The sequence below is a fragment of the Zosterops lateralis genome (assembly GCF_965231275.1).
Source record: "Zosterops lateralis genome assembly, chromosome: 4".
NCBI lineage: Eukaryota > Metazoa > Chordata > Aves > Passeriformes > Zosteropidae > Zosterops > Zosterops lateralis.
Genome location: NC_139765.1, coordinates 49,560,480 through 49,573,340, shown reverse-complemented (window position 1 = coordinate 49,573,340; position 12,861 = coordinate 49,560,480). Strand labels below are relative to the sequence as shown.

Sequence of the window (12,861 nt, the reverse complement as noted above, 5' to 3'; positions counted from 1 at the left end):
TGGTCTGTTTATCCAAAAGAAAAATAAAATGGCAGTGGTAAAATTAGAATTGGTCAGTTAATGTATGTTTTAAATTTAGGACTTTATAGTGAAACAATTGCTCCTGAGCATATTTTACTAAAGAGTTGATATTTAATTCAGTATTTTGGGCACTTAACAAAGGTCACTGTCATTTAGAAGGAATATTTTCTTTTACATCCCTGCTCCTACTAAAAATATTCAAATTATATTGTATTACTTATTAGCACCATGTATGTTGTGTTCAGACAAAAAATAGGGACTACTTGTGATTAATAATTACTCAAGCATTTTTAATGGGAGCAAGATACAGGTGTTTGGGGTGAAGATGGACAGATCTCAACTCTTATACACCTGACTTTCACACAAAAGCCTGGTTTTGGACCTAAGCTAGGTCAGGATAAGCTACATTCCTTCACTGTGAAGCCATCATCTTTTCCAAGACTTGACTCCACAGTCTCTATGCAAACATTACTCTCATTGATTCCTGTGATAGTTGAGCTGACTAAGGACTGGAGAACAGGGTGCTTAAAACAGGCTGAAAGACAGAAGATCTGTGGCAATGACAGAATCTCAATACTACCTCATTTAAAATGAGCAATAGATGATACAGGGTAAACACTGAGATACAGAAGACCTAACAGGAATGATAGGTGCAGAAGAGTAAATCTTTAAAATCTTATATATTGTTAATGAAGATAATAATTACTCTTTACAGAAAGGCTGAATTAACCAATGCTGCATTTCTAAGTAACTAGCTAATGGACAGAGGCATTATCTTTCCATAAGTCTTTGAAATCCCTATAAACCATGAGTAGTCAAATATTTGACTGATGGCTTTTACCCCTGTTAATAGCATGAGATGGTGGTCTCGGTAAATAACATAACTTTAGATTTCCCTCTTGCAGCTGGGGAAGGGGTACTTTCTTATTTTTAAGCCACCTCTTATTGCTTCTTGCTCCTTCTTGAAAGGCTTTTTGTACTGTGAAAACAATTCACTGGTTGTTACCTTAGTTTTCTACCCTGCAGGGGATTTTGGATGCACATACTCTGCTCAGATAAGCAGAGACCTCTCCCACTGCAGGCAGGGGAACTTTTAAGCCATTCCTGCTTACCTGCAGACAGAGGTTGGCCAAGTGTGTGTTTCACTTACAAGAGAATTGTGGCATTATTTGCATAGAAGAAGGTCTTTCAAAGCATGTTATATGAAAACTTCTCAAATTGAAAACAAACAAACAAAAACACAACTCAGCCATCCTCAGGAAGCAGCAAAGTTGTCTCTGAGCTCTACCCCAGCTGATTTTATCATGGCAGCTTACATCTGAAGAACAAATACATACTTATTTTTGTAAACGTGTTTTTAGAAGGGAGGAAAGAAAACTCCACAGAACTGGAAAACAAGCCTTCTCACTAAAAACGGCCATGCAAGGTGTTTTCCCCCTTTTTAGCCCTGCATGAAAATCATGAGCTTCAGTTTTGCAATTAGAAGGTCATTAATGATTTCTGTGATTTCATGCACGCTTATGCTGACTTTATTTACCTTCTGGCTGGCTCTCACCTCTCTCAAATTCTATTAGCATGTTATGCATCCAGAACATTTCCTCCCATGTAGCCTTCCACAGTCAACCACGAAAAAAAAAGGTGACTGTTGTTGGTTAGGCCTTTTTGAATACGACCAGGAGAAGGAGAGAATCATCCCTTTCTCACAAATGAACATGCCTTGCAATCCCTCTCTTATGTATACATAAGGTCAGGATAAAAAGGACAAAAGCCTAATGGAATCTGATTGAAATAATAACTGAATTCTATGGGATTTAATGGAAGATAAAATGTAATGAGATTTTAATATGCAGTTCTGAAGCACAAACAGATTGAATATTGAATTTCATAGGATAATTCAGAAACTTATAGTAAGGTTCCCATGCTATATTCAATAGAATTTTTCCATTGGGGAAATTTATGGTGGAGAGCTGACAAGATCTTGAAAATGTCACAGGAGAGGACATTCCCAGAAAAGGAGCTACTTAATCCTCTGAGAAGGGAAAAGGACACAGTGAAATGCTGCCACTGTGCAACCTGGTAATTTGTTTGTAAGGCCAGTATTTGTAATACCAGGAAAAACAGACATTTGGGAATTTCAGATTCTGACTGCAATAGGCTTAATAAACCCTAAATACTAGGAAATGAAGAAATCAAAGTAAAGCATAAAGACACAGTGCACATCTGGGTCCTCTGTTTTCAACTCTTGTACAGTTTCCACTGAAGATGACGGAATTTACACCCTGAGTTTAACTAAAGGTACCTACATCCTGGCTAGGGAAACACTCCCCTTTACTATTTGGAAGTGCTGCAATGATAAAACAGTGAAAAAACTCACTATCATGCAACACTTCATCCTTGAACATATATAGGAAGGCAAAAGCAAAGTATTCAAAGTATTCCTTCATCAAAGTTTTCTTTTCCGTCATCAGAAGAGTTAAACAACTGTTAAGATAGTTTTCAATCTGCAGCAAGCTAAATTGCACCTTCAAACATGAACATTTCCCACTCATCTAAATGGATGGTAAATACATTTTTAGGGTGAAATTTGGATTATTTTCTCTGATGCAGAAGTGCTTTATCACAGAGGGAGCTCCACACTGGCTCACTGCTTACGGGAGCCCATTACTGCTTGCATTCTACCTACTCTTTAAAAGATTATTAATATTGCAATTGTATTTTTTTTTTTTACTTTGGCTTTGGGCATTTGTAAGAATGATATCAAATACTGAGTATTAGCAAGAAACATTTTCCCTCAGTAAAAATATTGGCCTCTAATCCAAAGAGCAAAAGCAATAAACCTAAAGAGTTTAAGGAAAGGTTTTACAGGACAGTAATACATAACATGTAAAATTAATACCCCCTCTCTAGAAGTAGACAGGAAAACAGAATATAACTAAAGTAATTCATTTAACATTTTCAATTACATCAGGATAGGGTAATTAATAAACTTTTAACATTAATTCAACTACTAACACCTTTCACTGTCTTCAGTAAAGCTGCCCTGCTCTCTTTTAACCTGCTTTCTCAGACCTAACAGAATCTGCTAAATTTGGATGAGAAGACACATGAAAGTATATATAATAATACAGATATAATAACACCCATAACTGATATCAGGATATATGATAGCAACAGATAAAAGGATATGTAATTCCCATAACAGAAATCCTAATACAATTTTGAATGTCGAACAGTCTCAAAGATAGAGAGTAATCCAAACCAGAGCTATCCCAGCATATATCTAAGACAAATGAAGCTTGTGGAGTTATTTCAGTTTGTTCTTTTCTAGTCATGCTTTGGGACAATCCACAGATTTGGGACTTTTCTCTAGGCCTACTTGGAATGCTGGGCTTACGTAGAAACTTCCTACTTTTATCCTCACAGGATCATCCACAACACGAGCATGTAGGGAGGGAGAAGCAAACCCCAACATCTTAATAAATATCCCTGATGGTCCTAAAATTCTGGTGATTTAGTTTGGGTCAACCAATCCTAAATGCACTCTTATTTATGATACAGCTGAACACAAAACAATAAAAAGTCATGTATGTCTCTAGGCATTCACATGGCACAATAGACCACTATCAAGCTTGAAATCTCACTAGCTACATTAGTTTCAAAACAAAGTAAAAGAAAGGTGAGGTTCAGCATCCAGCTCAAACAAACTAAAAAACAAAAAACAAACAAACAAAACATTAAGTTAAGAAACATTAAATAAGTAAGTTTGGAATTCTAACTGTAGATGATAATTGTTTTCATCTAACTCATTAAACATGCTCAGAAAGGATTTGTTTCCACAAAATTTAGATGAAAATAGATAGTTCCTGCAGAACTTAATTTTTATAACTATTAATGAGAAAAATTCTATGTCAAAAAAGGTACATCAACCTCCTACTAAAGTCAAAGAAGAGGAAATCCACTTTTCAAATATGGTGCAGACACACACAAAAGCAGAGCTAAATCCAGTGTCCATGAAGAGTCAGTGACAAAGCTCCCAGGGACAACCACGAGGCCACAGTCTTGCTCAGGGTTCTTACCAGAAAAGTAGCACAACTACAAAAACAGGTAAAAAAAGGCAGTTTCCTGAGCCCCACATGTGTTTTTGTAGGCCTGAGTGTTTGCGGTGGGTGATAAAGGGGCTGGAATTCAGCTGAGGACATTCTGCCAGTAGTGGGCAGGGGTAGCAGCCAGCAAAGCTGGGGCTGGGTGTGGACATCCCACACCAGGGCCATGTGGCGCTCAGCCCTAACAAACGCTCGTGTAATCAGTCCATTAGTCCAGGTTTCTCCCAGTCCCAGACAGTTGTTTAAAATGAGCATTATTTGAAGAAAACCAGAAACCTTAACACTGTATTTCATAAATAACTAACTTCACTGCCTAAATTCACGGTGGTCCAGCCTTGTTACTATTGGAGGCAAAATGCCTTTCTGAGTCTCATCGCCTCTCCCCTCTGAAGCAGGTTCAGCTACGGCAGGTAGGGTGCAAGGTCCACCCCAGATACCAAGAGGCAAGAGTATTATATATGCTATTTTTTTGGTCACCTCCCCATATCTAAACAGCTGAAAACCCTTCAGGTATTACATGCCATCCTCCTACAGCAGGGCTACCACCTGGAGGCCACCTGCTGGCCTGCTCTTTAAAGAGAAGCAGAAAATTTCACGGGACTCTTCAGCCACAACCAAAGCTATGATTCTAGCCATTTTATAAAATAAATTATACATTTGGCAAATTTCACATCCTTATGCTGAAAGAAATTCTGGCTGAAGCAAAAAACTTCCTGTGTGGGAAGTAAACAACATACATTGTATAAAATTGTCAATAAAAATTAATTACTTATTGCTTAAATCTGTCTTTATTAATTTATTACTTATTGCTTAAATTTAGCTGTGCCTCCTGAATTAATTGAGTCTGCTTAATAGTGTAACTGAGAGGGCTCTGTGCTTCATCATCAACTCCAGAGCCATGCTATTTTGAAAATAAAAGACCTGTATCCTGTCCAAAAAATAAACTCTGGAGGTGACTTGCCATGTTGCCATTTTGGATTACAAAAAAATATTCAGCCAACACACAGGGGAAGGCTTAATTCCAGCAAACACACACATAAACAGGAAACCTCTCTCCAGTCAGAAGGTATTTTTCCTTCATACAATGGGGTTCAAAGATGTGTCATCATATAGTTTAAAACAATTACTAAGGAACCTTAGCATTTCCAATAGCTTAGGAATAGAGTTGGCTTCCACAGTTGAAAGCCTGTCAGAACTTGCATAGGAAACACACAAATATATGCTAGCCTAGGCCAGTGCAGAATTTTTAATCAATAAGCATGTCAAGCTGGAGGACAGGGAGGGGAGGGAATCAATTTTCAGAAGGCAAATGGTAACAACTGTAGATTTAATCAAATTGCAGATGCAATTCCTTACTATTCTCAATATTTTTGAAAGAAAGTAGCTCCATGGCAAAGAATGAATTTCAATAAATGTCACATATTTAGGTTTATAGCTGAACTTTTAAATTCATCAAGCTAGGTCACTGATCCTTCACAGAAATGATAACTATACATGTCAAAAAGATTCTGATACTGTTTAGGTGGATAAACATCAAAATGAAGGAACTGCAGTAAAGGAAAGCAATTTACATTAAAAAGTCTTATTTCTTTATGACTAAAGGAAAAAAAGATATGCCAGTGTGACCCTTCAACATGAGGCTAAAGCTGCAATGTACACAGCAAAATGGATAGCTATCAAATACCATGGTGATGGCCATGGTGTGAACACTCGAACAAAATGAAAATCTTCTGAAAGCATTTGGCAATTTTCCTTCCACATGCATTTGCAACCAAATTTATCATGAATTCAAACAAGAACGTTTTGCTGCCTTCCACACAAAAGGACAAATCCATGTTCATTTTCTTGGACTAAGCAGAAGAAACTATCAGAGCTGTAGGATGCACAAAAAAAAGAGCAGCATTTTGTTTAAGAATTTTGAAGTTATTAAACTCCTCAGCATTGCAGAAACTCTTCTGTTATTGACAACCGCTTGAATAATTAAATGTTCTGGAGCACTTGTGTCCCTGGAGACTGGTGTGCTGAGAGGAGAGGCAGAGGAGAGGTTTCAGACCATTCACTCCTTCTGTTGCACCACATACGCCCTTGTGCCTCGCTTATGTACACAGCCTCTCCTTAAAATACAAGCATTATAAAATTCTTAAAATTTGAGGGTTACAAGCTGCTCAAATTGTTTATCTCCACTTCTATTTTCCACTCTCATATTTGGTATACTCAATTGTAACTAATTTAATGTAAGTCCATCTGAGCTAAGGGGACTCAGTCACCATCCAGCCACATCAAGTGTCTGAAAAAAGATCACAGCGTGACTAAAAAGTCCCAGAACAGATCAAAAAACCATGGCAATCTACTTGGGAACACTGTTTGCTTCAAAGGAGTTATATCCTGGACTAATGTGGTCTGATAACTTTACCTCTCTTTTCTTTTTCTAATGTTTAAAATTGGAGGAAAAAAATACTTTATCTTCTTGTACAACATCATAGTTTTCCTCAAGGCAAATAGCTTGGCAATTTGCTAGATTTGTTAATGCTAGAGGAAACAAGTTAGCACACATACCATGTGTTTGAATGCCTTTGGAAATTAGATTGAAACACTGATTTGATTTCCTAAAAGGTATCTTAAACAAGGCAAGGTTAGAGATTTGGAGAGTAATGAGAATTTGTGTGACTTCAAACAGCTCTACATAAAACAGACCTGATATTCTGGGGGGGAAAAGGTCACCTAATTATTCGTTTCCTGAAGGCCCTGTCTATACTACATTTCCCCTGGGTAAGGAAACTGATTTAAAAATGGCTTCTGCTAACATGTTTGCATCAGTCGCTATGTATGAGACAGATCTTTGAAGCCACTGCTGAGAAAAACACAACATTTTTGTAAGAGAACAACAGAAACCTCCTCATCTTGGCTGTAGCAAAAAGATGCCCTCCTCAGAGTCCTGCATGGAGCTGTGGCCCTGCCTCCTTGGTGATGGCATTGCTTGGGGCAATGTGGCGTGACCAGGGTTGGTGCGCTGCACAGGTTTAATGACCAAACACAACCTTTGCACAGAAAGCAAAATCACCAACTGTGGCCATAGCAGACGAGATGCACAGGTTGATGGCTCATCTGAGGGTAAATGCCTAACGAAACAGGAAGTTGTGCCACCAGCTCAAAGGACAGACGGCAAGGTAGCAACAGGGCAGGTGGAAAGCCTGGACATAAGGGTTTCACAGGAACCCACCATAAAGGTGGTGTTGCCACCCAAAATCTTAGGAAGGTGTGTTTGAAGTTTCACAAACTGCATGCATTCCTTCTGCTTTGGACCAAACAGATCCTTGTAACTCCCCACTGAATTTTGTGTTCTGTAGTTTTAGAGAATGCTGTTCAGCTACCCTATCCCTTTCTCATTCAAGAAATGATGTGTAGTGCTAAGGGAGCCCAAGCAGGATTTCCCTTACACTAGATATTTCACAAACACAGATGGAGATGCAGAACCTTTCCTTGATTTCTGCCTGAAGCAAATAAAGTCTAGACACATCCCCACCACACAGCAATCATGGCACAAAGCAGATCACCCAGTGCTCTGTGACTCCCACTGCTGCAGCTCTGGCTCTCTGGCTACCCCAGCCCAGCACGCTGCCGGCATCAGGTTCCCTTTGTGGCTGCAAAGGCAAGACTGCTGCTCTTGCACTGCAGCCAGCTGTGCCAGTTAGTCTCTGGAGCTCTGGAAGCCAGATTTGGGAGGCAGCAGCCTTTGAATTTCTCATCTGAGTCGAAAAATACAGAGCAGGCAACTGCAGATTATAGAAGAGTAAGAGTAGGTGGGTTGCTCCCTTTGATTGCATTGGACAAGCAAGAAGAGGTTACAGGTAAGGTAAGGTAAGGTTACAGCTAAGGTACCAGAAAACCATAAATGCAGGAGACTCAAGATGGGAAAGGCAATCCTGGGAAGACAACACTTGCTACTTAGTTTTGCATTCATGAGCTTTTCATTGAACCTCTGCTGAATTTTGGCTTTCTGGCGGCCTTGCCCTGACTCAGTGAGCTCCCATCCATCTATGGCTGCACTGTCATCTACACTTGAGCAAATAACACGTCTGTGAACCCCTCTCCAGCCACAACATGTGCACTTCAGCCTACCACTAAAGAAATGCTATGCAGTGGTTAACCTCTGAGGAGAAGAAAAAAATTCAAAAAAAAGGAAAGAAAAAAAAAAAGGGCGACAAAAGAGAAAATTCTTATAGAATAATAAAGACAATTCATTCCCTCCCCACCAAAAAGGCACAGAAGTTGACGCTCTCTTCTGTAAATAGCAAGATGAATGTTATACCAAATATCCCAGTTTCCAAATGATTCAGTTTGTATTAGAAGACAGAAAAAGAATCATACAGTGCTGAAGAAGGATTAGGACACAAAGAACAAGCGATACAGTCATTCTCCAAGTTACTTTGTTTTCAACATGCAGCTCCTGCCAAAGGCTAGCTTTTTGCTCTTGCAGTGTATGATCCGTAAACATTTAACCAGCTCTCTGAGAAACATGTGAGACACTTTATCTTGCCTGATTATGAATCCAAACCTCTCAGATCTAAAATAAAAAGACAACAAAAAAGAGATACCGTCCTCTTTTTGCTACTGGACAATGAAAAAAGCACCTGTGGGATAAAGCAAACGAACTACCACACAGGGCACAGGTTCTTCGGGAAAAGCACGCACTGCAGCTTGAATAAACCTCCTACAGGTTACAAACGCACAGTTTGTTAAACAACACTGCTATTTGATTATTAATCCCTATTGATGTAGGTGAAAAATTTCCAATTTCTAAGGAGTGCATTCAGTATTTATAAAGCATAAGACCACATAATTTAATGCTGACATGGAAACAGTAGTGGAATGCCATTATATGAGCTCTTTGCGATTTGTTTACTGCTCGGAGAAAATTCTGCTTTAAAAAATGAAAATAAAAAAACAAACCCCAATTAAAAAAAAAAAAAAAAAAAAAAAAAAAAAAAGCCATACCGCAAGGAAAACTGTGAACGCCGTGCAACCATAAAGTACACATCCCCAAGTTGGGGAATCCCGCAGCTCCCCCTGCGCCGCACGGAGGGCGGTCGGACCGGGCACCACAAACGCGAAGTCCGGCGGGGTCTCCGAGCTGGAACTTCCCGGCCGCACTGCCGGACGCTGCCCCGCCGCGCTCCCGCCGCGCCCGCGGAGCGGGAAGGGCCGGGAGGGGCAGCGGCTCGGGCTGTGCCAAGGGGCCGCTGCCGGCAGCATCCCGGGGAGCGCCGCCCGCCCTGCCCTGCCCTGCCCGCCCCGCCCGCGGCGGACCCGGGTCCCGGCGCCCCGCGGAGCCCGCCCGGGCCGGGGGCGAGCGGCAGCCCCGCACCGCTGTTACCTGCCCCCGCACCGCTGTTACCTGCCCCCGCGCCCGGCCCGCCCCGGAGAGCGGCCGCGCTCCCGCCAAGTTCCCGGGCGGGGCACGGCGCAGCCCCGCGCCGCTGCCCGTCCTCCCCCGCTCCCGCTCATCTCATCCCCGCGTCCCCCCGCGGGTGCCGGTCCTTACCGCAGCGGAGCGGGCTGCGCGCCGGCACCAGCGCCGGAGGGGCGAGCGCTGCACCCCGGCGGGCCGGGCTGGGCTGGGCTGGGCTGGCCCCGCGGTCCCGGCCCGGCAGCCGGCCCAGCCCGGGCGGGCGGGGCGAGCCCGACGCACCTCCGCGGCCCCGCTCCCCTCCGCCGCTCCCCTCCGCTCCCCCCCGCCCCGCGGGCTCCCCCCGGCCCGGCCCGGCCCCGCCGCTGTCCCTACCTGGGGGCGGCAGGGGCTGCGCGCCCCGGCGGGCAGGGGCGTCCCTCCCTCCCTCCCGCACGGCACCTGGGCTGCGGGGCGGCTCTCCGCGCCCTTCCCTCCGGCGCCTCCGCCGCGCTGGTGGCGGCTCCCAGCGGTAAATCAGCCGGTCCCCGCGCTCCCTCCGCCCCTCCGGCGCGGTCCTGACCTGCCTGTGACTCACCACATCGCAGGAGCCCGGGTGCGCGGTGGGAGAAAGGAGGGGGGGGCCTCCTTCTCTCGCTCCCCCTCCCCTCCTTTCTTCCCCTCGTCCCTCCCGGCCAGGTGCCCCCAGCCCCGGGGGCAGGAGGGATGGCTGATGGCTGTCACTCCTCACATGGGGAAAGCCAGGAGGGGACCCTTGGTGGACCTTATCCTGCACCTCTGCGTTTTGAGGCCGAGTGAGTACCGGGATGATGTGCAGGCACAGCCTCCCTCCTCACTCCCAACAGCTGGGCACCCACCGTCAGGTGTCAGGGCCTGACTGATGCTAAAGCCTAACCCTGAGAGGTCAAGATATGGGCACCCCTAGGCTTGTCCCGAGACCACCCCCAGGTTGTGTAGTAGTGAACAAATTTAGCCCATACTGCACTATCATGGTGTCAGTGCTGACTGTGCTTTAAATGTCTATCCACATGTAATTCAAGTAAATGACCTCAGTTTATATAGACTGTCAAGTAGCTCTCTCCCCCCATTTGTGCTTCCTACAGGTTACTAAACTGCACAGGTTGGGGTTTCTCCCTCACAAGGTTTGCAAAGCAGATGATGACCTCATCTTTCAGAGGTGCTGAGAAACTGAGTCACTCAGCAATACTGCCTGTGCAATGTACACTTGTGGAGCTGCCGAGAGACTGCTGCAGTCTCAACGCTGGGGCATGCAGCAAAAGATCCATTTTTTTTTCTGGTAACAAGTTTCAGCAGCTACTGATTTAAACCAGATTTTAAGTGAAAGGCTCCATATTCCAATAGAAGTTACTGGAGACATCTATTTTCCCTTTGCCTTCTTCCTTTTTTGGCCCCAAGTCTGCTCCCCTTAATCATACCATTTAAACCAATGAATGCTTTTCATGAGTGAAGTACAAGGAACTGTAAGAAACACTGCCCAGTTTCCTGATTAACCATGGGAAAAATGTCAGACCTTACATCAAAACATACTGTAAGGAAAATTCAATATTGTGTATATTTGTTTTAGGCCTTGGATGTCACCATGATGTGTACAAAGACAAAGCTGTACATCAGAACAAAATGTTTAAAAAAAGCAGTTAGCCAGCCTTCTGCTAGTCTTCAGCACTTTCACAATATATCTGTCTCCTCTTTCCTATGGACTTGGCAGCACCAGTGACAAAGACATCTAACCTAGCTATAAGCTGATCCTGTGCAAAACCAGATGTGTGATTGAGGGCTTCCCCTTGAGAAGAAGTTGTAACTGCAATGAGGTGTCCTCTCAGTCTCCTCTTCTCCAGGCTGAACAGACCAACTGACCTCAGCCACTCCTCATACGGCTTCCCCTCATAAGGCCCTTTATAAGAGCCTCTCATAAGGCCCTTCACCATCTTCATTGCCCTCCTTTGGATGCTCTCTAGCAGCTTTATATTTTCCTTACATTGTGGCACCCAAAACAGCCCCCAGTACTCCAGGTGAGGCTGCCCCAGTGCAGAGCAGAGTGGAACAATCCCCTCCCCTGCCTGGCTGGCAATGCTGTCCCTGACAGCCACCAGGACATGCCCTCCTGGCTGCCAGGGCACTGCTGATTCAAATTCAGTTTGCCATCAACCAGGACCCCAGGTCCCTTTCCACAGCACTGATCTCCAACTTCTTGTTCTCCAGTCTGTCCATACATCCAGTGTTGTCCCATCCCAGATGCAGAATTCAGCACTTGTCTCACTTCATGACTGATGTGATTTCATTTCTTTGAAGTCTCTGGAAATTTGTCCATTTACTTCAACAACCTTTATTTCAGTTAATACTCAGCAGTAGTTAGAAAAGGAAGACACAGTGCCAGCCCCCCCGCCCCAGGGAAAAGCATGGCTACAATAAGACTGTACTGCTCGCTGGGCTTCAGTTATTGATCAGTCAGTCATTGCACACCTGTACAGCCACACCAGATTTGGAAGAATCTACCTGAAGGGTTTTGAAAGAAAGTGATAATGAAAGGGATTTAAATCAAGTGTTCATCCTAAGAACAGCCTCTCATATTATCTGTTCTTAGTCCGCTCCTGAGTTCGCTGTGCACCTGCCTGGGCTGGACAGCCAGCGCCCAGGCTGTTATCAGTGGGACAGCCTGTGCTATTCTAAAGCTAGCAAATGGATTGTCACTAACATAAAAAGGAGAAACAGATGTTTCCTTTCCATTTTGACCATGCTGATGCCATGTTATTTTAGGTTAGTTGTATGAGACAGTGACACTGCACTGAGAGTTTGATAATTGTCTGATACTCCTTTCATCATGCTTGCAATGATATGTGTGCACCATAAACAGCTTCTCAGAGGCTTGAAGCACCTTTAGGGTGCAGTTTTGGGTGGAAAAAACCCTATAACCTTCTTATTAATCATCCTGGTTTCTTTATAGGTTTTCCTAACTTCTCTCTCCTGAATCCAAAAGGAGCTGGTCCTCTTCAGTCTGGCATAAGATGGTGTGACACATTTTAGAAAGCTGACGGCACTGGAAAAAACAATTCAAAAGGGTGAAGGAGAGTGTGTGAGGGTGATCTGTTCAGTAAGAGAACTGGAACACACCAGGGAGTGTATTGGCACAGGCTTTCCAGCCCTGACGTGTTTTGAGATAGGAAGCTGATGAGAAAACCCTATCGCATTTCCAAGAATACAAACAGAGAGTTAGAAAATGAATTGCAAGGCTATGTTGAAGTTAAACTTTCAAGTGTAAATGTGAGGAATGAAAACACGGGATGATTTATGATTTCTGTGCATTGGCATTAG

The 12,861-nt window shown here is 43.7% G+C and overlaps 1 protein-coding gene across 4 annotated transcripts in view; it reads right to left on the bottom strand.

Annotated features, from left to right (window-relative positions):
- Positions 1-9,975, bottom strand: part of MET (MET proto-oncogene, receptor tyrosine kinase) — a 90,083-nt gene extending 80,108 nt beyond the window's left edge. For 2 of the 4 annotated variants that reach the window (XM_083859272.1, XM_083859273.1), the window contains exon 1: positions 9,120-9,600. In XM_083859272.1, coding sequence (XP_083715398.1) covers positions 9,120-9,377 — 258 coding nt within the window. In that variant the 5' untranslated portion in view covers positions 9,378-9,600. Of the gene's footprint in view, positions 1-9,119; positions 9,601-9,906 lie in introns of those variants that run through there. The other 2 variants (XM_083859275.1, XM_083859274.1) reach the window with 2 other exon arrangements.
- Between the last annotated feature and the right edge of the window lie 2,886 nt (positions 9,976-12,861).